This window comes from Antechinus flavipes, chromosome X (assembly GCF_016432865.1).
Source record: "Antechinus flavipes isolate AdamAnt ecotype Samford, QLD, Australia chromosome X, AdamAnt_v2, whole genome shotgun sequence".
In the NCBI taxonomy this organism is placed as follows: Eukaryota; Metazoa; Chordata; class Mammalia; order Dasyuromorphia; family Dasyuridae; genus Antechinus; species Antechinus flavipes.
This window is the reverse complement of record NC_067404.1, coordinates 75411866-75439101: the sequence shown is the minus strand read 5'-3', so window position 1 is coordinate 75439101 and position 27236 is coordinate 75411866. Positions and strand designations below refer to the sequence as shown.

Sequence of the window (27236 nt, the reverse complement as noted above, 5' to 3'; positions counted from 1 at the left end):
ATGTACATATTGATTCTGCTAATAGAAAGTAAGCTCCTTGAAGGCAAGGACTATTTAATTTTCATCTTTGTATCTCCAGTGACTGGTACCTGACAAATAATATTCCAGATATAGAAATGGACAGAATGTCAAAAATCATCTAATTCAAGTTCTGGTTTTTAAAGAGATGACAAATGGAGGTATGGAGAAGTGAGCAGACTCAGAATTAGAATCCACATTCTCTGACTTAAAATCCAATGCTTTTCCCATGATACCATGGCCTCCCTTAAATTCTCTTCTCCCAACAGCTTCATTTTTACTCTCAAAGCCCCCTTTTCCTTCCAAATGTTGGCTTTTGATTTTTTAAAAATCCAAGGACATTTTGTTCCTTGTGTCAGAAAATCTAGTTGGGAAAGTCAGGGGTTAGGGGAATTACTGGAACTGCCATTTGTCCTTCCTTATTCCTCCTCCAGCTAACTTATTTAAAACCTCAGTTACCTTATTTGTAAAGTGGGCCTGATGACAGTGTTCTGCCTGCTTCTCAGAGTTTTGGACACAAATGCTTTGCTTTCCTTGGAGAAAAGAAATATAGACGGGCTAATCATGAGTGACCTCCTTCCTCCCCGTGGAGTCCTCCTCCCTCTGGCTCTGTGCTGGATGAAGGAAGTCTATGGAGCATCCCTAGGGATCTGGTTTGATGGAGAGCCCCATAATAAGTCATTATACCAGAAGAATCAATGGATATGAAGGCTTCAGAGAGCCTTGGGAACTAGAGGAACTGATATAGAGCAAATTAATCCAAACCCGTAGAATCATTTACATGATGACTATAATCACATGAAGGAAATTATCAATATAGAGCTCCATCATGATTCTTTGGGGCTTTTGGTAAAGCAGGCCAGTCTCCTTTCAGCAGAGAAGAGGTGAGGGTAAGTTCCAAGTGCAGTGTCCATGGTCAGACAGGGCCACTGAGCTGTTGTTTTTTGAATAACTGTTTTTATTACAAAGATGGAGTTGTAATAATAGTGATAGTCATTGGAAAGTGATATCATATTTTAAAAAAGCAAAGACATCTTTAAACACGATACAATCCACGTTTATGTCAAAGGCAGGATGGACATGGATGAAGGTAAAATGTCAGGCAAAAGGACCTTCACCAGCTAATTTTTCTAAGTATCCCTGGTAACCAGTATCTAGGAGATACCTAGACTTAGAACACTATGCCCTCCCCCTCAACAAGGATAATTGTTACCAAACAGGATTCTGAACAGTCAAAAATCTATTTAATCACTTGGCTCTGTGGTTCTCCAAGTAGTTCCCAGATGGCTCTCCAGGCCAGTGCATAAATGGACAGGGCAGGAATATTGAATGTAGCCCTGGATCTGACTAGGGAATCAATCCACCTGATTCCTAAAGACCCTAACTTATTTCACGACGCTGAGATGTAAAACAAGATATTCATTTCACTCCAGATCCCACTAATAGTAAGTATAGAAAAACTTTAATCTGGACCTCTATTGTTCAAGGGCCTCCCTCCTGAGGCTCTGGCCAAACTGATCTAGTCTCATTCTTCATGAAGCCGGTGTTCTCTAGGAGCCTAGTCCAAGACTCATTCTTGGGACGGGCTATGGACAGCCAGTGTGGCTAAAATCTTTTCTGTAATTGAGAGGCAGCAGAAGGCATTCCTAGGTGAACTCCCGAGTGGAGCTCTTTGGCTTAAGGCTCTCAAGGTTACCTCTTCTCCCCAAACCCACTAACTGAAGGAAATCAGTTTAAGCTAACACCCTGAGCACTGCCTGGGAGGAAGTAGTTACTGGCCTGTCAACACTCGGCCAGGCAAGATTTCTGCCCACTTCTCCATGGGGGTTTCATTCTGTCAAACATGGCGTGTGTGCCTCTGAAATGAGCCTTCTTGTGGGTTCTCAGCTTGTTCTGAGACGAGGGGAGGAACAGGTTTGATTGGAAAAGACAAAGAGGGATCTGGAATTAGGTCAGGATGGACAGCAGTGGAGATGAGGGGTTAGGCAAAAGGCATGGCAGGTCACAACATGCTAGTATGAATTAAGCTTGCTATCAGTTAGGATAAAATTGGGGAGCATCAAACTGGTGAAGAGTGGGGTTTATCTGAGACAAATGGGAAAGGTTTCTCAGAAGGGTTAGCATGGTGAGTTTGATGGAGAGCTAGCAGAGACAGAATTGGTGAAGAAGCCACCAGGGCAGTGGGATATAATGGCTAGGAGTCTGGATTCCACCCTGGTTTTTACTACCTATGTGACCTTGGGCACATCACTTAATTTCCCTCAGCCTCAGTTTCCTACCTGTAAAATGAGGATATTAATGGCAGCTACCTCACATGTTTTTGTAAGGAACAAATGGGATGAAGAATGTATACTAAGGGCCTTCTAACCCTTAAAGTGCCATTGAAATTTCAGTTGTGATACTAGCATAAGCTGTCAGACTTTGCACAGTGGAGCTGTGAAGGTGGTATGGCAACTGTCCAAAAGGGGCTAGGACAAGATTGAAATAGTTAATAGCTGGTGGGACAGTATGCAAGAAAACTTACTTAGAACAATTGTTCTAGTCCAAGGGTTCTATGTGGAAAACTAACTTAATAATTCATTAGAATTATAGAATGCTTTCAGGTTGACAAAGTCTTTGAGATATGTGATCACATTTGATCCTCTGAACAAACCCGGGAGTTCTATTATTTATTCCAATTTGTGCAGACCGAGAGAAGGTAGAAGTCTTGCCCAGGGTTACAGCTAGTTAGACATCCGAGACAAGGTTTGAAGTAAGGTCTTCCCGACTTTAAGCTCAAAGCCCTGTCTATTGAGCCACCAAGCTACACTTTTTGAAGCAGTTGAAAATTGTGACGCTTTCAAATCTACCAGAGAAGTCAGAGGTGATAGAACCATAGCCTATCAAGACTAAAAAGCACACTAGAAAGCATTGAGTCCAATTCTCTCCTTTTCCAGATGGAGAAACTGAAGTCTCAAGTAGGGAAATGCCTTCCTCAAAGTCATTCATACATACGTTAAAGGGCAGAGCAGAGATTTGAACCCAGTCCCCTGACTCAAAATCAAAGACTTTCTATACTGTTAGTTTTAGAAAGAAGTAATTCATTGAGTATTGGAATGAGCGACCAAGGAGGGCTCTGGTAGGAGCTATCTAGTACTGAAGTTAAAGGGATACACAAGAGATCATCTCATGGTTCCTTCCTGAACTGTGATCCTATAATAACAAATAACAACATCCAGTACGCCACCACTTCGAAATTACTGTCACAAGTAGGATTGCGGATTCAATGCTGGAAGGGACCTTAGAGGCCAATGCTCTTGCTTTCCAGAAAAGAAAATGGAGGCCCATACAGGGGAAATGACTTGTCCAAGAATAAGTAGCAGATTCATATTCAAGTCCCCTGATTTCAAAGCTATAATTTTTCTCATTAAAAAAATTTTTAAAGTATTATTAGCTTTTGTTTTTACTACCCTTACAGATCTGTGTTTCTGCCCTTTAGAGTGATCACGCCCATCTTTATTATAAAGAAGAAAAAAGAAGAAAAAAATCCAAGGTCAGCAAAGCAAACCAATCTGATGCTATATTTGGTGACCACACCCATGATCCCCCACCTCTGCAAAGAAGTGAGAGAGAAAGGCCATCTCCACTGTGATCTTTGAGGTCAAAAGTCATCATAATTACACAGTCTGTATAGTATTGTTGGGCAGCTAGGTGGTCTAGTGAATAGAGTACTGGGCTTGGATTCAGGAGGACCTGAGTTCAAATCCGGCCTCAGATGCTTACTAATTGGGTCACCCTGAGCAAGTCACCTAACCCTGCTTGCCTCAGTTTCTTCCTTTATAAAATGATCTGGAGAAGGAAATGGCAAAGCAGTCCTGTATTTCTGCCAAGAAAACCCCAAATGGGGTCATGGAGAGCGGGACACGACTGAACAACAACATAGTTTTGTTGTTGTTCTTTCCATTTACATTCTTGTAGGTATTGCATGTGTCTGTTTCCTGGTTCTGCCTCCTTCATTCTGTATTCATTGCATTCTATTCATTGTTTCTTCCAGCACAATCATATTTCATTCCGATTGTTTACTACAGCTTGCTTAGCCAGTCCTCAATCAATGGGCACCTACTTTGTTTCTAGTTCTCTACTATTTTAGAAAGTGCTGCTATAAATGTGTTGGTTTATATGTGTAGCATCTCTTAACGCTAACTCTAACCTTGTAGCTCCCCTTTGAGCTACTCTTAATGCCCGTCCGTCTATGGCATGGTTAGGGCGCACTTATCCATCTTCGGGCACCAAACCAGATCCCACAGAGACAGACCACCAGGAGTTAGGAGTGAAGCGAATGAGAACTTTAGCCTTAGATAGCATATATTTATATCCCCCTGAGGATCTCGGGAAAGGGGTAGGGCCTCTAGGAACCAGGCATAATGGGATTGGCCCGAGAAGAGATACCTCTCATCCCTCAGGTCCTCCCACATGCCTTGAGTCGCATTCCTTGCTTGTAGAAGCTTTTTAACCCTTACAATATGGAACCTTTCTTTTTTTGTCATTGACCTCTTTGGAGTGTAGTGCCTACTAGAGGGCTCTCTGGACCAAAGGGATTGAACGTCATAGTTAATTTCTTAGAGTAATTCCAAATTGCCTTCTAGAATGGTTGGACCCATTCCCAACTCCACCCATACTGTATTACTCTTGTGTTTAGTGGGAACGCTTATGGTATACCTCCCTTGTATGTGATGTTGGCATTTGGTTTTATATGGAAACTTGTATCATATTGAAAAAAAATATGCCATTATGCTTATGCTTTGGATGCTTTCTTAAAGCAAGAATGTCATACTTTGTCAAAGGTCTTTTTGCATCAGCTGAGAGAATTGTGTGATTTGGGATTGCTTTTGTTGTTAATACATTTGATGATGTTTACTCTTTTTTTAACTTCATCATAGTGAATGATTGGGGGGATTAAATTTGCCAGGATTTGCTTTAGATGTCAAATTGATTTTCATTAATGGTATTGGTGTATAATCCTATGTTTTTGCTTTCTCCTTCCTTGGTTTAAGCATCTACGCTCTGGTTGGTTGATTGTTGTCCTTGGTACTCAGAGAGAACCAAAATGACATCACTCTGTTAGAGTTCAATTACAAACTGTCTGACTGTGGCTGATCAGACCAATATGAGCTTGGAATGCTTTGCCACAGGTCAGACACAAATAGTCCCTATGAGCATTTGGGGTAGTTATGAAAGAAGTTAGGCAGACTGGGTTTTTTTTTTCCTTTTTCAACTTTTGAGAATGATTTGATTATAGGTATAAATTATGTACAAGTTTGACAGAATTATACTGAAAATCCATTTTTGTTTGTTTGGTAGTTCTTTTGTAGCTCGTTCAGTTTTCTTTTCTAAAATTGGGTTAAGATCACTATTTGGTATTCTGCTCATTGGGGATTTTGAGGGGGCAGATAATTTATTATTTTTCAATTCTCAGTTTTGTTGGCATATAATTGTAGAATAAATTTGGATAATTCTTTTTATTTCTTAATTTTGTTAATTTGAGGTTCCTTCTTTCTTTTAGTCATGATTTCTTAATGATTATTTAATCATTATTTCTCAATTTTGTTAATTTGAGGTTCCTTCTTTCTTTTAATCGATTTGGCAAAAAGCTTATATATTTTGGTAGGGTTTTTTTTTTTCAGAGCCAGCTTTTAGTTTTGTTTAATCCATCCTATAGTATTTTGGGTTTCCACTTTATCTCTCTCTCCTCTGATTTTTACTTCTTTTTGGGGATCTGGGTCTGTGATTTCATCAGCAAAGAGAATTTGAGGTGTGGAAACTTGCTCTTATTAAAGCAGTTTAGTCACTGTTTGGCAACATACTGTTTTATAGGGCTTGAGTTTAAACCAGTTTGAGTCAGTGGTCATCTTGTCATCTCAAATCATCCTGGCTCTGAGATTATCCGCTACTCTTCTATACCCCTCTACCCCTCATCTCCATATTATTGAGGGAGAAAGTAAGGCACAAAGAGGAGAAATTACTTGTCCAAGGTCCCATAGTTAGCCTCTGGCAGAAATGGGAATAAAACTTACATGTTTGGGCTCCCATCCTCATATTCTTTCTATTAAGCCACATTGCTTTTCATTTTAAATGAAATGCACATTCATGCAAGATGAAATTTGTGTTTTTGAATTTGAATTTAATTCCATGGCTGGGTTTCAAATTTAGCTGCGGTTCGGGGTTTGTGGTAGAGGGAAACAAAAGATGGAAGTAATATTGTTTTACATTTTTCCTCTCCCTGGCTTCCTGCATCCCCATGCTACTACCATCATCTCACCTTACATAGCCACCAGCAGCTCAGCTCCTCCTCGCCATCCCCCAGCCATCTAGAAGAAGTAACAGGTACATGAACAGCTTGATGTTGACCTCAGACCCAGGCCCAGTCTGTCCGATGTGCTCTGAAATGCCCCTCTGGAGATTGAGCTGTCTTAGTCATCTGCCACCCACTATTACTCCTTGAGCTTTTCCTGATTCTCTCCCTTTCCCTGAAGTATTAATAAATCACTGGCCACATAGATGAAAATAATTTTCAATTCCCACCTTCCATTCTTTTATCCTCATCCTTTTCAGTACTTGTCCCATTGTAGCCACAGTCACCCTTTCCGCAGTGCCCTCTGAAATTCATGTTTCGCAGTGAACAAGCTTCCCTTTACTCCTTTTTTTACCTCTTTTTCCCCATACTCTATCTCTTAGACCTCACTGGTGACATGGCATCCCAGGAAGCCCCTCCAGAATTCTCCCACATTCCTGTCATACTGATTCCTTGAGAAGAATACAGACTTTCCCCCAATCCCCTCTGCATTCTTCCTTTAGGTCTCTTACTCTGCAACCTTTCATCCTTTGAGGTTCACACAGTCAAAGTTATCTGTCCGGTCCAAATCATGATGGCTAGTGCATGTGGCCCCCCAGGTCTTTCTCGCTCTCTTCTCAAGGAATTCAGCTACCAACTCATTCTCCTCCTTTCCTCCCCAGCTCCTACTCTTATGCTATTCATGTTTCTATTCCTTCTAACTCTTTAACCACTCCCCCCAGTGCCTCCAATGCTACGACCTCATTCGACTGCAGCCACCCAAAGGGATGGACGGTCACACGCTGGATCTCGACGTTATCCACAAGTGTTCCATGACCTTAATTTGAAACTCGGACATTCTTCTATCTGACTATGATCTTCTGTCATTCTATCTCTCTCTCCCTTTGCCTCACAGCACCTAAAGCAATTTCTTTGAGCCCCCTAATCCCTCCACCTTTCAATACTTTCTCAGGCCATTTACTCTTATTTTGACTTTATTTTCCTCCTCCAATTTCATCCCAGCAGTTAGTCATTTTAACTACACAGTCCTCTGCTTCAGAGTCTCCCTCCTCCTTGTTCTATCGTTCCTCATTTCTCGCCTCTCCCCAGCTGCATATCGCTCCTACCATCCATTTTCCTGCCGTCAGTTTGTGACGAGTCTCTCCATACTCAGCCAGCTTGACCCTCACTTAGCTGGACAGTCCGTCCCTGTGTCTAAGATCAATGGCTTTCTTCTCGGAAAGGCTCTGCTTCCATGGAATAGCCACTTTAAACCATAAGGATCTCCTGGAGGCATATCTTAGAGGAGGCGATGAGACTGTAGATACTTGGTTGTAGAGAGCTGAACACTTTTCAGAAACTGGGAGAGGATGCTGAGACTTCCCTATGGTAAAGAAATAAAGGGCTATTCCCTCCCCGATGGGAATTTTGGGTAATAGTAATTCCACCACACAAGGTTAGGTGACCCAGTCAGACACTATCTCTCAGGGAAAGTAAGAGGGGGTGGACTGCCCAATGGTCTGTCACTATTTTCCTTTCCTCCTCACTCTCCAGTCTCAGTATTTCTCTGCCTGAAAGGGAGAGAAGGCTCACTTATCTACCATGAAAAATTAAACCTGGGAATCTAAGATAGCTTTGTTTAAAGATCAAGGAGATTGGGATGTTGAGTGGGGAGAGGGGGGAGAAGATAAAAGTGAAAATGAGGGAGAGGCCATCAAAGAGCATGATGCATCTTTGGGACTTCCTTTGGAAGTTTCTGGTGTCCGGGTTTGTTTTGGGTTTTTGGAGATGGGAATTTTTGAATAGTCTATTATTTAAAAGTTTTGGAAATGCTTCCATAATTACCAGGAGGTGGTAGAGAGCCACAGGAAGGGATCTTCTCCTGTTCGTGCTCCAAGAAAGCTTGGGACCAGGCGAAGATCCTCAGGGAATATCTGATCTGGGCCCCAGCATTGAGGGGGGAAAAAGGACAAGTAGAATCAAGAATGGGGCTTAACCATGCTTGGGATAATTACTCAGGATGCCTACGTTCCACCTGGTCCATTGGCTGGTTTCTGCCCACCTTCAGATTATGTGTAGTCAAGGCTAGAGTCAGCATTTGAACTCAGAGCCTTTTAAACCTATGTTTTCATGACTTGGTTTCCTAATGTCACCTACCCAGTTCTCTTACCTCAATTTCCCATTAGCACTTTGGAATATTGGAAAAGATCTCAGGAATTATGTGGCCCAATGAATTCCCTCATTGTACAGGGGAGGAAACGGAGGTCCAGCCAAGGAAAGGGGCTTGCCTGAGGGCAGGCAGCCAGTTTATTAAAGAGGGAAATGGAAGGTCTTCTGAATCTTCTCTGAGCCATCTAAAAAGCAGTGGCGTAAGAATGCTGGGAACTGTTCAGATCCTTGTCTCAGCTCTCTCCCTCTAGGAAAGGGCTTTGCCATATGCCACATGATGGGAATGAGGCTAACTTCCCTGAGGAACCGGGTTAACCGGCTCATTTACATTATGGCAGCACAAGGCAGTGGGGTTTTTTCCACGTCCTCGCCTTCTGTCTACTGGCCAGGAACACTTATGTTGGGGCCGAAGTCTGATGGGGGATCAGAAAACAGGTTACGGTGCAACCTGAGTAGGCTTCTGTCTGTGTCAACTTGTACTAACAGAAGTAGCCACGTCCTAGCACACAGTAGGCATTTAAGACACATATGCTGACTCATAGAATGGTGTACGATGGAATCGGGGCTTCGTTGCTTCTCTGTCTCATTTGGGCCATTTTGGGACTCCAAGTGCGGCCAGAGAGCAATCAAATACAAACGGTGTCGTCTAAGGGAACCCCGGGGAAATCACTCAATCATGAAACTTTCCAGTTAGAATAGTGATTTTCTAGGACCTCCTCATTTAAAATCCATGATGTTGTGAAAGTAGACCCTGAGCAGAAAAGAGGATGCCAGGAAGGCTGCTTTTGCCTAAGTTACCTCAATAAGGCGGTGGCTGTAATAGGTACCTTGGTGCACCCTCTGCCAGGAGTACCTGTAGGACCCTCAGCAAGCCACCTGATCTACCTGAGCCTCAGTTTCCTCATCTGTGAAAAGGGGCATGATAAGACGACTCTGAGACCAGGACAGTTATGAGATGATGGAAAGTACTTTGTAAACTTGGAATCATTATATGAATTATCTCTCATTTTTGTGATAGGAAGATGTCAGTCAGCCTACAGGTGCAAATACTAAGCACATACTGTTTTGATGAGTCAAAAGTTAGAATTAAGGTTGCCAGGAAAAATATCAACCATCTCAGATAGGCAGAGAGACCACTCTGATGGCAGAAAGTAAGGAAGAATTAAGAAGCCTCTTGATGAGGGTGGAAGAAGAATGTATAAAAGCTGGTTTGAAGCTTAACATAAAAAAAACCTCAAGATTTTGGCAACTGGCCCTATTACTTCCTGGCAAGTAGAGGGAAAAGAAATGGAAGCAAGGTCAGATCTCATATTCTTGAGCTCAAAGATCACTGCAGACAGTGACTATAACCACAAAATTAAAAGGTGCTTGCTCCTTGGAAGGAAAGCTGTGGCAAGTTCAGGCTGTTTACTGGAAGGTGAAATGCTAAAGCTGAAGCTCAAATACTTTGGCCATATGGGACTCTTTGGAAAAGCCCCTGATATTGGGAAAGATTATAGGTAAAAGGAGAAGGGGATGGGAAAGGGGAGATGGAGAGAGAATGTCATGGAAGGACCAAATATGAGCCTGGACAGATCCTATACACTGAGATTAAACCTTTTGGTGTCTTGATGTATAAATGGGATTGGGCTCTAGTCATTCCAGCCTTGTCCTGGGAGATCTTTGCCGAGGTCTTCCCAGAAACCCTCCGAAGAAGGTACGCCCGAGGGACTGGGGACCTATTTCATGGTTTCCGAGATAAGACCCACTAAACTTAACTCCCTCCTTAGTCCATTACAGTGGATACTGGCTAGAGATCTGGTCTTGAAGTCAGGAAAACTTCTTGCCACTGACATCAGCTGTGGTAATTGCCATGTTAGCCAGTGCCTCTTCAGGAATCTCTAAAGGTGGAAGTTTCAGATGAGTCCCCACATTAAAACTGTCCAACTGATGGCATGTGACTGGACCAAACAGACAAGATAGGAGAAGCGACCAGAGAACGGTATGCCCTGTGTGTGCTGTAAGAGTTTAGAGGATGCAGAGGTCATTGTGAGCTGGGGTGATGGGAGAAAATGGAAACAGTCAGTTGAACAGAGTTTTGAAGACTGAAGAAGATTTACAGGGGGCAAGGGAGAGGGAGGCATTCCAGGGGGAGGGAACAGCAAAGGCCTGATGGTAGGAATGTACCTGACCTCTGAAGGACACGGTGAGGAGATTGCCGTGATTGGAGCAGGAGGCTCACGTGGAAATGTAATGGAAAATATGTTGCTTAAAGGCTAGGATGCAGAGAGAACATAACAGTAGAACCCTAACGGTGTACATAGACACACAAACCCACTTAGACTTCTGAACTAAACATTTGCTAAGCCTGTTTCCTTAGGCTATTCCTACTGTATGTAAGTCACACTCCCAATGCAACTCAGGCTAGATTCTGGACTGGAGATATAGAGATATAGATAGGTGTACATAAGCATATATATGTGTATAAACATATATGCATATATGGATATATGCATGCACACCATAAATTATATGACACGTCTATTAATATCCACATGTACATAAACACACGTGTCTACATATCTACACATATATGTATTGTGTACACCCCCATATATATGGATAGGGTAAACCAGAAGTATAAATATTCTTAGTAATCTTAGATAGATTTTAGGATCTATGAACTCTGATAGAAAAAAAATTACAACTTTCTTATCACTAATTTCTAATTGAAATCTAGCATTGCCTTATTCTGAGCAAAGCTCATTAGGCTTCCCTGCCTGCCCAAGGAGTCCATATTACCCAAATGAAGTGAAGAAACTTTTGGGGGAATCAGGGAAAGTTTTCTGCGGAAGTTAGTAGCTGAGCAACATCTTCCAGGAGGAGGTCAGGAGAAAGAGAGAGTAACATCCCACACACGTAGCAGATGGTAGCTGAGTGGGGCTTGGAGATGTGTGTGCTAAGAAGTGGCATCGAGGAGCCAGAGCTTCCCAGGTGTGGGGACCAGCCTGCCTGCAAGGCTTCCCAAGCCGGAGTGAGTCTGCCCTAGAACAAGAACGCCATGAGGCTGAGTAATAGGAAATAAGAGGAGAAAAGTAGATGGGAGGCAGATTGTAGTGAACCTGAAATCACAGCATCATCGAGTTTTTGAAAAAATTGGAGAGCATTTCATGGACTCTTTGGTTAATCTTGTAACAACAATAGGGAGCAACAGTAGATTTTTCAGGAAGGAGTTGCTAGTCAGGTCAGAATCGGTTTCTCAGCACCTGCGACGTGTTAGGCAGTGGGATGAAATGGCCTTTGCCCATTTCAGGGTGCTTGGAGTCTCCTGGCACATTTGGCTACCTGTTGTAGGCATTGAGTTACTCCCCCACAGTCTCAGGCTGGTGACTGGCTGGGATTCTTGCCCAATTTCCACCTGACCCCGGGGCATTCCGGGACTGCTGATCACTCTGCCTCTTTGTGGTCAGCTGGCTTCTTTCCCAGGACCCCCTCACCCTTTACCTGTACTGGAATACTTATCGATCCTGACCCGGAAGGGACCTTACAGGCTTCGGATTCAGACATCTCCTTTGACAGATACAAACTGAAGTCTGGCGAGAAGAAGGGGCTTGCTGTAGGTTGTACAGTTTTTAAGTGGCAGAGGATGGATCGGAGTGGACAGGTCCTCTGGAATGTTCCTTCCACTCCACCACAGTCTCCTTGGCTGCCTACCTCCACCCTTCTCCCTTCTTAGCCCACTACAGAGCAAAACTGGCCATTCAAGTGCCCGCGTGCCCTCGGATGTGCTCTGGCCATCTGTGGGTTTCCAGGAGCAAAGGCTAAGGGGCTTCTGGGAGAGAGAGAAAAAAACAACTCAGGAAAAGGTCTCCTGACGCTGCCTTCTATTCCTAGCTCTCCCACTGAGTGAGCTGGCAATCCGTGGGTGTGCCTCTTCCTTCTCTTGGCATGTCTAGGACACGGGGCGTCAAGGATTTGTAACCTCCCTCCCACGGGTGACGAGGCTGAGCCAGCAAGGGCTGGTGACTTGAAGTGACATTCATTTCTACCTTGGGGCTTCTGGGTCAGCTGCCAATAGCAGTAGCAAATATTTACTTTGGGCTTTCTGTGCTGGTGGATGGTACCGGTCTAGGCACCAGGAGCAGGCGGAGCTTGTCCTAGGTGGCGGTTCCCAGGCCCAACGAGAATACCGACCACTAGCCATAACTTGATGCTGTACCGTGGCTCCAGCCTCAGCTGTCCTGCTGGGGGCAGGGGCCCCGGAGGGTAGTGTTGGTGGAGTAATTCTCATTCAGGTGGGTATGGGATAGATGAGGCGGCTCGAGATGCCGTGGGCCTCTGGCCTGGCACCGGGGAAAATGGGGGAGTTTGGGGCCAGAGAAACGGGATTCAGGTAGAAGGCATGGAGCATGGAAGGGTTTCAGGGATTGGCTATGAAGGCGCTGTGGACTAGTGTAGGGACTGGCAATGGGAACTACGTAAAGGGGCTTGTGGCAATTTTGCCTCCTCTCCTCCCCCAGGCTCCTTTGTTGCTGAGGGGATCTGGGAAGAACAGAGAGGCTTAGAGCCCACTTGAAGGACCCAGGTTGGATCTGGGGATCTGGTTGAAGGTGCAAGTTGTCTAAGGGCCACCCAGCTCAGCCATTTTTTGTTTCCCCAAGTTGGTACCGACTGGCTCCAGGGAGAGAAACTTGCCCAGTCAGAAGCCAACAGCCTGCTACTAGGGGCTGGGGAGGGCCTGGCAGCTGACACGTTCAGAGCAGATCCTAATGACCTTTCCAAGGCCCCAGCAGCTCAACATTTCCAGCCCTACTGGCCCGTTCCATCTGAAGAAAGAAAGAGTGCCAAGCAGAAGCCAGGGCAACCTCCCGCCAACTCTGTCAAGGCCTGAGAACCGGGAAATGAGACCCAAAGGACTAGGGAACGGAAGTGTTGGGGAATCCTAAGGCTAGACAGAAGTAGACAATGGGAAAGGGGAAACTAGGACTGTTTCCTCATGGGTAAAGCAGGTGCAATTGAAAGGACTTGAAGCTTCTCTCTACTTCTAAATCTGTGGTTTTATCATCACTTCTCCAGCCAAGTCTCCTTTTGGAGAAAAGGCAAACTTGCAATCTGCTTCCAGCACTTTCCCACATAGCATTTTCTTTAAAGCACCTACTGTGTACCAGCCACTGTGCTAAGTGCCAGGGATGCTCCTCAAGGAGCCCACATTTGTAAAGAACTAGGTATGTGCAAGAAATATATAATGGAAGGAGAAGGCAAAGTCCAAGAGGAAGAAACTAGGAAAGGGTTCCTTGAGAAGGTGGGATTAGGCAAGTGCTGACCCTTCTCAGTGATCAGGAAGCCGGGAGCTTTTTGGCTGTGAGAAAGAGTGTTCTGAGCACGGCAGCCCAGCGGTGAGAAAAGAATACTTGGGAGAGGAACAACATGAGGCCTCAGACATAAGTTGTAGAGTGTGGAGAGGGAATTACGGTGAAAGACAGGAAAGCTAGGAATGAGAACTTTGTATTTGATCCAGATGGAAATAGGGAGCCACTGGAGTTTGCTGAGCAGGGGAGTGATATGGACAGAACTTTAGAGGCTTTAGGAAAATCACTTTGGCAGCCAGGTGGAAGCTGTAGAGCTGAAAATCTGATGGGCAGTAGGACCTAGGGAGCTTCTACCCCAGCTAAGGCGGAGCCACCTGCTTAAGCCCCATAGGGTGAGTAAGTGAGTCCCTAGGGTGTAAGCCCATGCGTGGGAAGCCAGGGAGGCTGGAGGACGCTCTGCCTTCAGCAGCGAGTCAGCCCGTCTAGAGCGATGCCTCCTCTGAGGCTGGGGTGCCAGGGCCACTGTGGGCACAGACGCTTCGGGGGAGTGGCAGAAGCCACCCACTGGCCTCTCCTTCCTCTTTTGCTTTGGAGCATCCCCCTGTCTCCGTGCCTTCCTCCCCTGTAACCGGCAGGCAGGCCACTTTGATTTGTCCCTGACTTATCCCACCTATTTCTCTCCTGTCCTCCTTCCCCAGCACCCCCACCGCCAGTGGCACCTTCCTGCCACTGCTGGGGCCAGCCACCCAACACCTGTGCCAGAGGACAGGCTCCCTTGAGCCTACAGGAGCAACAGGCAGGGCACAACTGAGACACGGCCGAGGAGGTGGTGATTTGCTTCTACCCACACTTTGTCTCTTGGAAGCAAAGTTTCTCTCCAGTACAGGCTAGAGGCACTCTGGTCTTTTTATTGCTCCTTCCCCATGGCGTGTGTGTGTGTGTGTGTGTGTGTGTGTGTGTGTGTGTGTGTGTTCATGTGTGTGTCCGTCTTCCTCTTTTCCTCCCTTCTTCCCTTCTGTTTCTGTCTCTCTGTGTCTCTTTCTCCCTTTGTCCTTCCCTTCCTCCCTCTCTCCCTTCCTCCCTTATATTCTGCTCCTATCCATGTCTGTCTTCTCTGTTTTTCCTTGCCCTACCCAAACCCACCTCCACCTCTCTGTCTATCTCTCTGTCTCTGTCCTCTATCTCACTCAGATCTTTCTATCTCTCTGTCCGCAGAAAGCTGCTCCTGGGACCATCATTCCTGTTTACCTGCCGCACCCCAGGGCTCAAGATCTGGAAGCTCCTCTCTTCAGCATCCCTGGAATTCTAAGGTTTGTCGCGGGACAGGGGAAGCCAGAGAGGCAGCAAGCGGTCCCGATTTCCCGTGGAGCAAGCCAGCAGCACAGGTGATGAGTAGAGTCTAGCAAGGCCCAGGACACTCGGGCATCTGTCTGTCCCTCTCGGGTCAAAGCCCCATCGGCCCGGTCATCCGCTCCTGCCCCTAGTGCCTGCTCAAACTCTTCTGGAGGGCCACGACTGGTGAAGGCAAAGGCCTTGAACTTGAATCACCCTGGGGCCCTCGTGGCTCTCCGTGGACCACCTGTAAGAGAAAGCTGGTAATTCTACACAGGCCAAGAAGAAGAGAGCTCCCTAGTAGCAGTAGCAGATTTTTCTCCAGCCCTCTGGGGATCCAGACTCGGATCACCATTGGTTCTCTGGACAGCCCACACAGCAGTGGTCACTGCGGTGACCGCCACCATGGCAGACCCACGTCAAGACAATATCCCCACTCCCTTCTTCCCCAAAGTCATCAGGGCCAACTCACTTCAGAGGGACAGGAGGTCCCTCTTCCAGCTCATTAGTGTTCTAGATTCCCCCTCAAGGTCCAGGGACTTCTACCACTCTTGTCAATCATGGCAAACACTTGGAAATACGAAGTTCTCAAGGAATCACATGAAGACAATGAGTAGAGGTGGGATCACCAGGGTCCAGGAGAGCCACATTGAAGTGCCTGCCCGCCCCCAGCCCGTACAAGAAGCCATTTGCCGAGGGCCCAAATCTCCCTGCAGATTTCCATTTAGCATCCTCTTCTCCACATTCCTATACTGCGGCGAGGCGGCATCCGCCCTGTACATGGCCAGAGTCTATCAAAAGAACAATGATTTTTACTGGATGACTTACACCATTATCTTCTTCCTGGTCGCCTCCATCATGGACCAGTTGACCCTCATTTTCGTCCACAGGGATCTGGCCAAAGATAAACCTCTCTTGCTGTTTATGCATCTCATCCTCATGGGACCGCTCATCAGGTGAGTACCTGTAGGCCCAACTGACCCATCCTGGTGACCTTTCGATAGACTGGAAACTCCTGGAGGGCGGGGAGGGCCCCTTTTGTTTTCATCTTGGCATCTTCCTCAAATAGCGCAGCGCCTGTCTTGTGTGCATCTCAGTAGGTACCAGACTACTCTGACACACCGGTGCTGAGAAGAAATATTGTTTGTTATAGACTGGCACCATTTTCCCTCTCCCTCCCCCCATAATAATAATAGCTGGCATCTGCAGAATGCTTTATATAGTGATCCAGTGGGGTGGTGCTGTGAGGATTCCTGTTTTCAGAATGAGGAAATGGAAGCTGCAGGAAGGGAAATTATTGTACCAGAGTCGCACATCTAGGAAATATCTGAGGCCAGCCTCAAACCAAGGCCTTCCTGGCACCAGGCACCATGCTGTAGAAATTCAGTGGGGACCTTCACTTCAATGGCTCTGGCTTTTCTAAAGTCTGGGCATCCTGTGCTCAGGGCCTGAGCCAGTGGCTACCCTCCCAGATCTTCTATGCCACTGAAATGTCACCAGGATGAGCTGTAAAAAACAAGTGCTACCGTGCCACCCCTTTACCCTGCTGGGTTTGGGATTATTTTATCATCACTGGATGGTGGCTGCCATATGGCCGTGTGAATGCAAAAGCCAATACAGAGACTATTGTCCCTTCCTCAAACACATACGTGCACCCGCTTCCGCATGTTGTCTTTGGCTCCGGGCCTCCAAGGCCTGATAGCTTTTCTGCTTCGATATCTAGAATTCCCATTCAATTGATGATCATTCCCTCGGCTCCCGCCCTACCTGCTTCCACTCTCAGCTCCCAGCTGGGCCACTTTGTATAAAGCCAGATGGCCATCAGTGAGCACCACGGTGCTCTTTTGTGGCGGGTTTGTCCCCACCCCGGCCCTCGGATTTTGGCTCAGCAGTCCCCTAAGGACCCCTTCCTACCGGTTAGAACTGACAGACCAGTAGCTATCTCCCCCGCCTCCCAGTGCACATCATAGCAGAATGATTTCGTGATATTAAGAAAGCACTTATTCAGACAGACACGTAGCTGCAAGATTTAAAGCCGGGAGGAGGCTCCGAACCCTAGTCCAGCTGTGGAGAAAGGAAGGAGGGTGTGACTTTGCCCAGCTCACATAAGCAATAAGAAGCAGTCGAGATCTGATTTGAACTCTGCCCCTGTACCTCAGTACCCTTGCCCTTACCAGGCCAGAATACCCCCCCCCAAGCTCATTGTTGAAGGCATCAAGATGAGAGAGACAAAGTAAATGCCCGGGATTGAGAGGAATGAATGGACTTTGGACTCCTGCCAACAGGCGTGGCCCAAATGCCCGACACAGAGCTGAAAAGAGATAAGGAATATGGGTCAGAAGGAGACGTGGTGCTGTCATGCAGGAAAGATGGCTCGGTCTCAGAGAAACCTCTTTGTGACAGCTGGCAAATCCCTAGAGTCCCCAGGGAAGTATTTTTGAAGACAACTCCATTGGAGAGCCAACTGTGGGCTAGGCACTGTGGGGGTACAAAGAATAAGCTGCTGCCCTCACAGAGCTTAGCTCCAGGCTGGGAAACAGATAGTTTCTAATGCAAGACTAAAGGATGCTAAGGAAGGAAGCAGAGAAGCAGAAGCTCCATAAGAGGCTCCACCATCATCCCCTCAAAGCCCCTTTTGGGAGGATACCCTTAAAACAAGGCAGCCCAGCTTCTTCACCTATGCCGGCTTAGGCCCCTGGGGTAGAGCAGGCTGTCAGGCAAAGTCTAGGGATTCCTTGGTAGCATCCTGAAGTCATGGGAAGTCTCAGTTAGATGTTAGTAGAAATTAAGATGTCGTATTTCCCATCCAAATTCACAGAGCTCTCAACATCTCTCCAAGGAACCTCGAGGCCCGTGGACCCCAAATTACAAAATTGAGGTGGGGGAGGGGATGAGAAAAGGTGTGCCAGGGGAAAGAAGCAGGATGAGTGAGTAAAGATTCAGAAGTGGGAGGGTTATTTGGGCCATAACATAGAGCATTTGTGGGAGATGACAGCGAAATGTTGGCTGAGGCCAAATTGTGGAGAGCCCCGAGGGCCAACGTAAAGGTAATGAATTAAGAGTCATTGAACATTGGTTTCTGTGGGGGGGAAGCGGGGGTCAGAGGGGCTTTATAGAAGCAAGGACATTCTGTAGGATTTTCTCTGACATCAGGAAAAACTTCCTGACAATGAGAGCGGTCTCAAAGCAGAAGGGATCACCTGGGCTTCCAAGCAGAGGCTAAGAGATCACTGGGCAGGGAGAGAGTTAAGGGCACAGTTGGGGTAAATTTCCTTCTGGCTCCAAAAATCTGTGGTTACTGCAGAAGCTCTGCTAGCCCTATAAGTCTGAAGAGAAGCGAGCTAAATGGAGAAAGGAAGGGGCAAGCAACAACATGGCATTGGGAACGGGCCTCCCCAACTTTCAGTCCCCATACTCAAAGACAGCTTTGGTTCTGTTCCCATCATACTTTGTTCCTGCAGATGTCTGGAGGCTTTGATTAAGTATTTTGAAGTATGGCAGAAGGCCGAGGAGGAGGAGCCCTATGTCAGCCTTACTCGAAAAAAGATGTTTCAAAATGGCCAGGAAGTGCTGCTTGAATGGGAGGTGGGCCACTCCGTCCGAGCCCTGACGATGCACCGGAACGCCTATAAACGCATGACCCAGATCCAGGCTTTCTTGGGCTCGGTGCCCCAGCTGACCTACCAGCTCTACGTTTCCTTGATCTCCCCTGAGATACCCTTAGGGAGAGGTGAGTGGGAACGGGGGAACTCACTCATGGGCTCAGCAAGCTGGATCTCCAATGGAGTGGGGGAGAGAGGAAGGAGGGGGTGGCCTAGGATAAGAAGCCAAGAAAACAGTATCCTAACCAGTCACTGACTCTTTTTCCCACCTGGAAAATGGGGACCGTAAGATGACTAGTAACCTCTAGTAACAGGCATGACAGTATGAACGTCTGTCAAGTCCAGTGCGAGGTTAGGCTAGCCCTCAGGACAACTACAGGCTATAGCTTGGGGAAAAAGCAATGATCTGGAATCAAAGGAGTGGAATTTGAATCTAGGCTCTGCTCTTCGTTCTTGGTTTGGGGTTCTTGGTCTGGCCTTGTTAGCCGCTAGGTTAACATGTTCCTATTGTGAAATGAAGGGGGTGGATGTGATGACCGCATATTTAAAATCAGCCGGAGTCAGGAATTCAGGTTAAGGGAAAAATCGTCAATCTTTATTCTCAGTAGAGGTGAGGGGGGATTGCAATAGCAATATGGGCAAGAAGGATTGCGATAGCAATATGGGCAGCTGCGACAGGAAGCCAGCTAGCAGAGAGAGATCTGAGCTGAAGGGCCGTCGCAATAGCAATGCGGGCAGCTGTGTCAAGATGCCAGCCAGCAGTCTCTCTTTCCCCTTCCCTCTCCACTCCCTTGCCTCCACCCACCAAAAACGTCATTTCCTATACAACACATCAGGACTTGCACAAAGAGTGGGCGGGGCCATTCTTTCTCCAAGCATATATATTAATAGAGTATGGTCCAATTACTATTTAGCCTCACGTGCTTGGGACCTCAGTGCATCAACTCCAGCCTCAGCCCATTACAGGTGGACTATATAACCTTGGAGGTCCTGGTGGAGGCCACCTAAACCAAGCCCTTCAGGGACTTTCTGGAAGAAAATCTGACTCCTTGAATTGGTATAGAGCCCGTGAGTTGGCCTCTGTGCATCCTGCATCCCAAAGAGCATCTTCCTAGACTTTCTCACAAACTTCCTCCTATACTTAATGACCCAGGGGAGAGGGTGGGTTCCTCTCCTTGAAGTAGGCAGAGAGTTTCCATTTTCTTGTAAGGCCTTGATTCTTCAGGAAGCTAAAATATCTGAAAATCTATGTGCAAAGGAGAGGAGGGGAGTTCCAAAGAATGCTAAGGGCCCAATGCCTCCGGCCTACAGAAAATGCTTGGTCAAGGCAGTGGATTAAATTAGAACCACAAGGAAAGACACATTTCCCTCTTACCTAAAGCTCTTTAAAGCTGCTTAGAGTGAAAAAAGAGGCAAGAACCAGTTCTCACTTCCAGTGTCAGCCACTAATATTGCAACAGAGGCATCCATTGTCTTCCCTGAGCCTCCCAACACTGTGACAAGTGGCTGCTGTTAGGATCATTGTCTTTTTACAGATGAGGAAACTGAGGCTCAGAGAGACAAAGGGATTCGCTCAGACCCTTTGTCACCCAGCTAGTAAGTTTTTGAGGCAGGATTCCAAGCCAGGGCTTCCTGATGACAAGTCCACACCTTCACATCACTGGGTGCTCCTGACATTGATATGGATCACAGCCTGTCTACACCTTGGAGCAAGTGGCAGCCTTCTTCAGGTAACCAGACCCTACTTAATTTGTGTTGCCAATTAGTGCTGCCTTTGCTTCTTCCTGCCCACCAATCCAGCCCAAACAAGCGTGATGCCCATCGTGCAGGGAAAAGGCAGCTTCTTCCCATGGATCCCTGCAGGGACCAACAGGTGGTCTCAAGTCTCAGATTTTCCCCAGTGCTTGCTGCCATCTTGGATCTGACTCTTACTGCACCAATCCAAGGTGCCCTTGGCCCTGAGCAATGGGCTCCCCTCAGGCCATCTGTGGGACTTGCAGAGAAGTACTTCTGCAGCTCATCTCTGCCCCCCCCTCATTTTCTCTTGGATATTCACTTCCTTAGCTTTCTCTCTCTAAGCTTAGAAACAAGTCACAAAATGTTGAAAATGGAATACTCTCTCAGATCTCAATCTACCCTCCTCCCCACAGAAGCCCCAAGCAGGGAAGTAACTTGCTCAGAGTCACATATCTCATTTGTGACAGAGCTGGGACTGGAATAGCCATCTCAAATTTCTGGCTTTAGTTGCTTGCCACTAGAACACAAAAGGATGAGAGAATCACAACATGGAGAATTGGAAAGGAGCTGAAAAAGAATCAGCACAGTAACATACCCAACAAGTGGTTTTCTAAAATCCTTGAGGAAGGGGGAGCTTATCACCTCTTGAGGCAGCCCACTCCCCTTCAAGACAGCTCTGTGATCTTTAGGAAGTGTTTTCCTAGTTCCAAGCCCATATTTGTCTCTTTTCAACTTGCTTCCTTTGCTCCTGGGACCAAATAGAGCACTGGACTTGGATTCAGGGAGACCTGAGTTCATCTTCACTTCCTAGCTGGATGATCTGAGGCAAGTCACTTTCCTCCTATTTGCTGTAAAATAGTGATAACAGCACCTACCTCTTAGGGTTGTTTTGAAGATCAATTGAGATATTCCTAAAGCACTTTGAAAAACATTAAAGTGCTATATAAATGCTAGTTATTATTTATTATTATTGTAACACACACATACACACACACACGCACACACACGCACACACGCACACACACACACCCCAACTGGTTTGAGGGTGTTTTTAGATTTTCCTCACTTGTCACAGTTCAACTTGGGCTTCAAGTTTCCTAATGTCACTTTTACAAAATTGGGCAATGCTCATATTCATCATGTGTTACTTGGCCATCCATTTTCTATACTTTGCTATATTGAAGTTGCTTGGCCGATGAGCTCTCTGTACATCTACCTTGGTCTCTTCAGATAGATCCCATTTTTCTGCTTCATTAGAAATATTTCCATTCATGTCCATTCCATTCAATAGACAACTACAGCAGTAGCAGCAAAGTCTTCAAGTAGGAATGGAGCCTGGAGCTCCATCGGTTAGTCCAACCTATACCACAAGCAAGAGTCCTTGAGAAACGGGCATCCAGCCCCTGCATGAATCCCAGGAGTGCTGCTGTGCATCTTCACCACCTCACAGAACAGTCCATTCTACTTTGGTTAGCTGTCCTTGTTAGACAGTTCTCCCCTTTGAACAGAGATAATCGGCTTGGTCAGCCGGGTGAACTGAGCCCAGGTACCCCGACTCCAAGCTTCACATTGCTTCTACTGTTCCATTCAAAACCCTGAGCTCTTCTACACATTTTAGAATAAGAGACCTTTTGAGATCAGTTACCCAGGCACCAGAAGGGGAAAATATCTTGCTTCAGGTGACCCAGGTAGCAAGCAACAACATCGGGATTCGAATCTAAGTTCTCTTACTTCTCTTACTGCTACCCCACTGTATTCTCTTTGTGATATGTCTCCCTAAGGTTAAATAAGAATCTTATATAAGTGTAAGCAAGTGTGATGGAATCACAAATTTCAAGCTCGGGAGGATTGGCTTTGAGGATTTGACTTAGAAAACCATACATGCTTATATATATTTTTATTAATATATCAATGTGTTAAAATATCAATACATTAAAATCAAATAGAAACTTCATTTTCAATGGGCTGGGGCCACAATCAGCCACCGTGTGTTTGATACTTCTGGTCTAGACTGACCCCCTGATTTTTCAAATGACAAAATTAGGGCTCAGAGGTTAAAGTCACTCGTCCAGGGTCATACTCAGTGACAGAGCTTAGAACACAGATTCTCTGACTTGAGACACAAGACTCAGGTTTTGCTTGTGTACAAATCACAAAGGTATCATCTTAACTTCTCCTCCCGATATGGCTTGGTTTTCCATTTTTCCCCCAGCTGAGCTATAAATGTCTCTTCCATATCTGCTCAGAGTCCCATTTCACTGTGCATTTCACCTTCCTCCTGCCCCCTAATTTACTCTTGTCTTATATAAATTGCCTTCTTTGTGTTAGTTTTAGGACACCATCTTTTTAAAAAACTATTTAAAACTATTTGTATTGATGTATTTTTGTTTTTATGTTGCCTTTATTTCCAAATATCAGATTTGGAAATATCACCCTGCCCTTCCCTACCCTTCTAGCTAACTCTTATTAATGAAGAAAAAAAATAAGAAAGAGGGGAAAAGGGGCAGTTCAAGAGAACTATCTTGTCAGATACTATATGCGATATAACAGCTGATGATATATGCGAGATCCCACACTTCCAGCTTCCCACTTTTATAAAAAGAAATCAAAATGAATTTTCTCAATTCTTCAGTGTGATTTTCTTGGCTCTACTCACTTTATCAGTTCATATGAGTCTTCTCATGTTTCTCTTAATTTTTCAGATTCATCATTTAATATGACTTAATAATATCCAATTACATGCGTGTACCACAATTTGTTCGGCCATTCGCCAACTCTTGGACAACTTCTCTGTTCCCATGTCTTTGCTATCACAAAAAGTGTTTTCATTTATTGTTTGATATGTAGGGGATCTTTCTTTTATTGACTTCCTTGGGACTTGTAATAATAGTTTGCATTTACGTAGTGCCTTAAGGTTTATGAAACACTTTGAATATGTTAAGTCATTTGATCCTCACAATTGATCCTTCTGTTATATAGGAGACATAATTAGTTATATTTTACAAATGAGAAAACTGAGGCACTGAGAGAACAGGTTCATTCATCTACTAGATGAGTGCATGAGGCAGGATTAGAACCCTGAGACTTTAGACTCATAGTCCTGTGCTCTCTCCACTGCCCCACCAAGCTGCTCTAATACACCTAACACTGTGATCTCTTGGTCAAAATGTTTGGATATTTTGAATCCATGTGCTTTTTTAAACATCTTTTCTTTTTTTTTTTTTTTTTTTTTTAGCACAATTCCAAATTGCTTTCCAACTCGATTGGATCAATTCACTACTCCATAAACAGTGTATCAGGGTGCCTGTTTGTTTTTTTATTTTTGTTTTTGTCTTTCCAGCCCTTCCCACGTTGACCATTTCTGTTCTTTAGCATCTTTATGAATCGGTTGGGTGTGATATAAAGCCTGAGAAGTAGTTTTGATTTACTATTTCTGTCCATTATTAACAATTTGGAGAGACCTTTTGGATTACTGTTAATAGTCTACAATTCTTTTGAGAATTATTTGGTTAGATAAATTTGAAAATTTATGGGAACTGGCTGTTGGTCTTATAGATTTGTGTTAATTCTCTCTATCTTTGATACCAGAGATAGCTTTGGTATGCAAACATTGTTTTTCCCAGTTGATAGGAAAACCCTAACTAACTTTAAAAAAATAAAAAAATAACTGCATTGATTTTTCTCGAGACCATTTTATTTAACTGAAATAATTTTATTTTTGTGATCATCTCTATCTCTTGTCAGCTTCAGAATTTTTTCTACTCTCTGAACTTATTCATTTCCATTGTTTTTAATGATGTGCCCTTATCTATTCAAATTGCCTCTCCATTTTGAGCTTTCTGTGAGGCAAGCTGTAGGACATTGGTCTAAAACATCTGCTTTCTGGCTTTCCCAACAGTTTTTGTGAAATATAGATTTTTTCCCAAGTAATTTATACTCACATGTTTATACAACACTAAATTATTGAGTTTGAATATTGATCATCTAAATTGCTTGATAACCTAGTCTATTCTCCTCATCCCTTTTTCTATTTTTATTTATTGGCAAATCATTTGGACAATTACTGCTTAGAGAAGAGCTCTTTGATTTGTGAAGGGCTAGTTTCCTCGTATCTCTGGCTGGACTTCACCAGGGAAATGTTATTTTTCAGATGCCAAGGAGGGAAAACATATAGTTCTCCCTATGCTGTCCCTAGGCCCAGGTCATAGTGACCCCTAGTTGAATCCACAAGCTGCAGGCAGCTGGTAACAAGTGGAACACAGCACTTGGACTGGGGAGCTTCAAGGGCAAAATGTTCTACAGTCACTTTTTTTTTTTTTTTGCTGAGGCAATTGGGGTTAAGTAACTTGCCCAGGGTCACACAGCCAGGAAATGTTAAGTGTCTGAGATCAGATTGGAACTCAGGTCCTCCTGACTTCAGGGTGGTACTCTATCCACCGCTAGCTACCCCTTTACAGTCACTCTTAACTGGAATATTTGAGCCTCACTCAAGTTTTTGGGCCACTGAGTCTTAGGAATTGAATATAAGTTCTCCTCATCCCTTTTTTTCTATTTTTATTTATTGGCAAATCAATTGGACAATTAATTCTTCAAAAAGAGCTCTTTGAGGTCCAGAAAAATACTAGTTTCCTTGTATCCCTGTCTGGACTTCACCAGGGAAATGTTATGGCAAGAAGGGAGAACAAATAGCTCTTCCTATCCTGTCCCTGGACCCAGGTCATAGTGACCCCAAGTTGAATCCACAAACAAGTTTTTGGACCACTGAGTCCTAAGAATTGAGTATAAGATCGTGAGATCTAGGATGAAGTCTCTTGGAAAAGACTTCAGAGGTTATCTTATCCAATCCCTTCATTTTACAGAGAAGAAAACTGGGGCCCAGAGAGGGGAACTGATTTACCTAAAATTATACAGCTATTAAGTAGCACATGTGAGGTTCCTTAAGTCCACATCTATAATCATCCCCATGTTCCCTGTTACACATGGTCTAACCCACCTCTCCCCATCTCATATTTCTTCCTTGCAGTGTTGTTGATAGCTTTTGCCCTGATCTCTGTCACCTATGGAGCTACCCTCTGCAACATGCTGGCCATCCAGATCAAGTATGATGACTACAAGGTCCCTTTTCATGCCCCGGAGATCATTTGTGTCACCATCTGGCGCAGCCTGGAGATCACCTCCCGCCTGATAATTCTGGTACTTTTCGCGGCCACTTTGAGACTGAAAGCATTGCCTTTCTTTCTGATTAATTTTGTGATCATTCTCTTGGAGCCATGGGTCAGATTCTGGAAGAGCGGTGCTCAGATGCCCAACAATATCGAGAAGAACTTTAGCCGTGTGGGCACCTTGGTGGTGCTCGTCTCCATCACCGTGCTCTACTCAGCCATCAACTTCTCCTGCTGGCCAGCCATGCAGTTAAGGTTGGCAGACCGGGATCTGGTAGAAAAGACTCAGAACTGGAGCCACATGGCTTTGCACTACACACTGAGGCTGCTGGAGAACATCGCCATGGTGCTAGTATTCCGCTTTCTGGGGGCCAAGGTCTTGATGAATTACTGCCACACCTTCATCTGCGTTCAGCTCATTGTGACCTACTTGATCTCTATTACCTTCATGCTCCTCTTCTATCAGTACCTGCACCCCCTGCGCTCACTTTTTTCCCACAACATAGCCGATTACCTGCACTGTGTCTGCTGCCCCTGGTCTTCTCGGGTCAGCTCAGAGAATGTAGAGTCCGCCCCTGAAACACAGTTGAATCGAGGTGTTGTCTAAGGTTTCCCCCATTGGGTCTTTTTCTGAGGGGGCGGGAGGTGGGGGGGAATATAGCTGACAGGAGATGCATCACTGAAAGTATGAGGATGATGGCTGAGCACATAGAAAAGCAGTCACGTGACTTTGAGATGGCTGGCAAGACTGAGATAATTGGGGAGGAGTCAAGCTGGGAGGAGCTCCCAATTCACAGGGTCCAGACCACAGAAGAAGGACCATACTGGGCTCTCATTCACACACATGCCCCTACATATCCCCACACCCACATACATGCTACTGGGAGCCATCTGGAAGCTCCCAGCACAGATGGGATAGCTACACTTCCAGAGCTGAGCTTCTAGGCTGTGTTTTGGTGACCAGTGAGGGCCCATCATTAGCAAAAACCTATAAGGAATCTAGAGCTCACAAGCTTCAGGAGAAGGGATCCAGACCATCAGATTTTTTTCTTAGTAGTCCAGGGGAGTCATGTGTCCCCGTCCCCTAGTTTGACCTGTGGCCCTTCAGACTTAAGCTTCACCATACCCTTCATCGGGCTTTCATATATGGGCCATCAGGGGCATAGGAGTGGAGAAAATGATTTTCTCAGGTTTCCTTATTCCCCCCCACACACTCTACCATTTGGGCACCTCATCATCATTAATCCCTCTCTCACGACCCAGCTGTTCTCTTAGTGTTTGATTACAAATTATTTCAAAAATGCCAACTTGTGACTAAAAGTGTTTTTATTACACCCCCCCCACCTTTACCTTATTTTAGATACTGTCCCTTAACTATTTGATTTCCAGGATAGGGGCTTATGTTTGGGACAGCCTCTTTCTGGTGGTTGGGGAGGGGAAAGAATTGCCACTCTAAGGAGGGTAGATATTAATCAAGTCCATCTCAGTTGTCAAATCTCATCCAAATGTCCAGAAAAGAAGGTGAACCTCATCCCAGAAGTACAGAATTCCAAGTTTGAAGGAGCTTAGGATCATTCAGTCCACCCCATGCTTTCAAAGAACCTATCGCTACAGCACA

General features: G+C 45.3%; 1 protein-coding gene across 1 annotated transcript; it reads left to right on the top strand.

Moving 5' to 3' along the window:
- The first annotated feature begins 1290 nt into the window (after positions 1-1290).
- XKRX (XK related X-linked) lies at positions 1291-26925 on the top strand. Its single transcript, XM_051968360.1, has 5 exons — positions 1291-1463; positions 3497-3550; positions 15001-16073; positions 18579-18847; positions 25480-26925. The coding sequence occupies exons 3-5, from the start codon at positions 15523-15525 to the stop codon at positions 26223-26225; spliced, it is 1566 nt and encodes a 521-aa protein (XP_051824320.1). The 5' UTR covers positions 1291-1463; positions 3497-3550; positions 15001-15522; the 3' UTR covers positions 26226-26925.
- Positions 26926-27236: the final 311 nt, after the last annotated feature.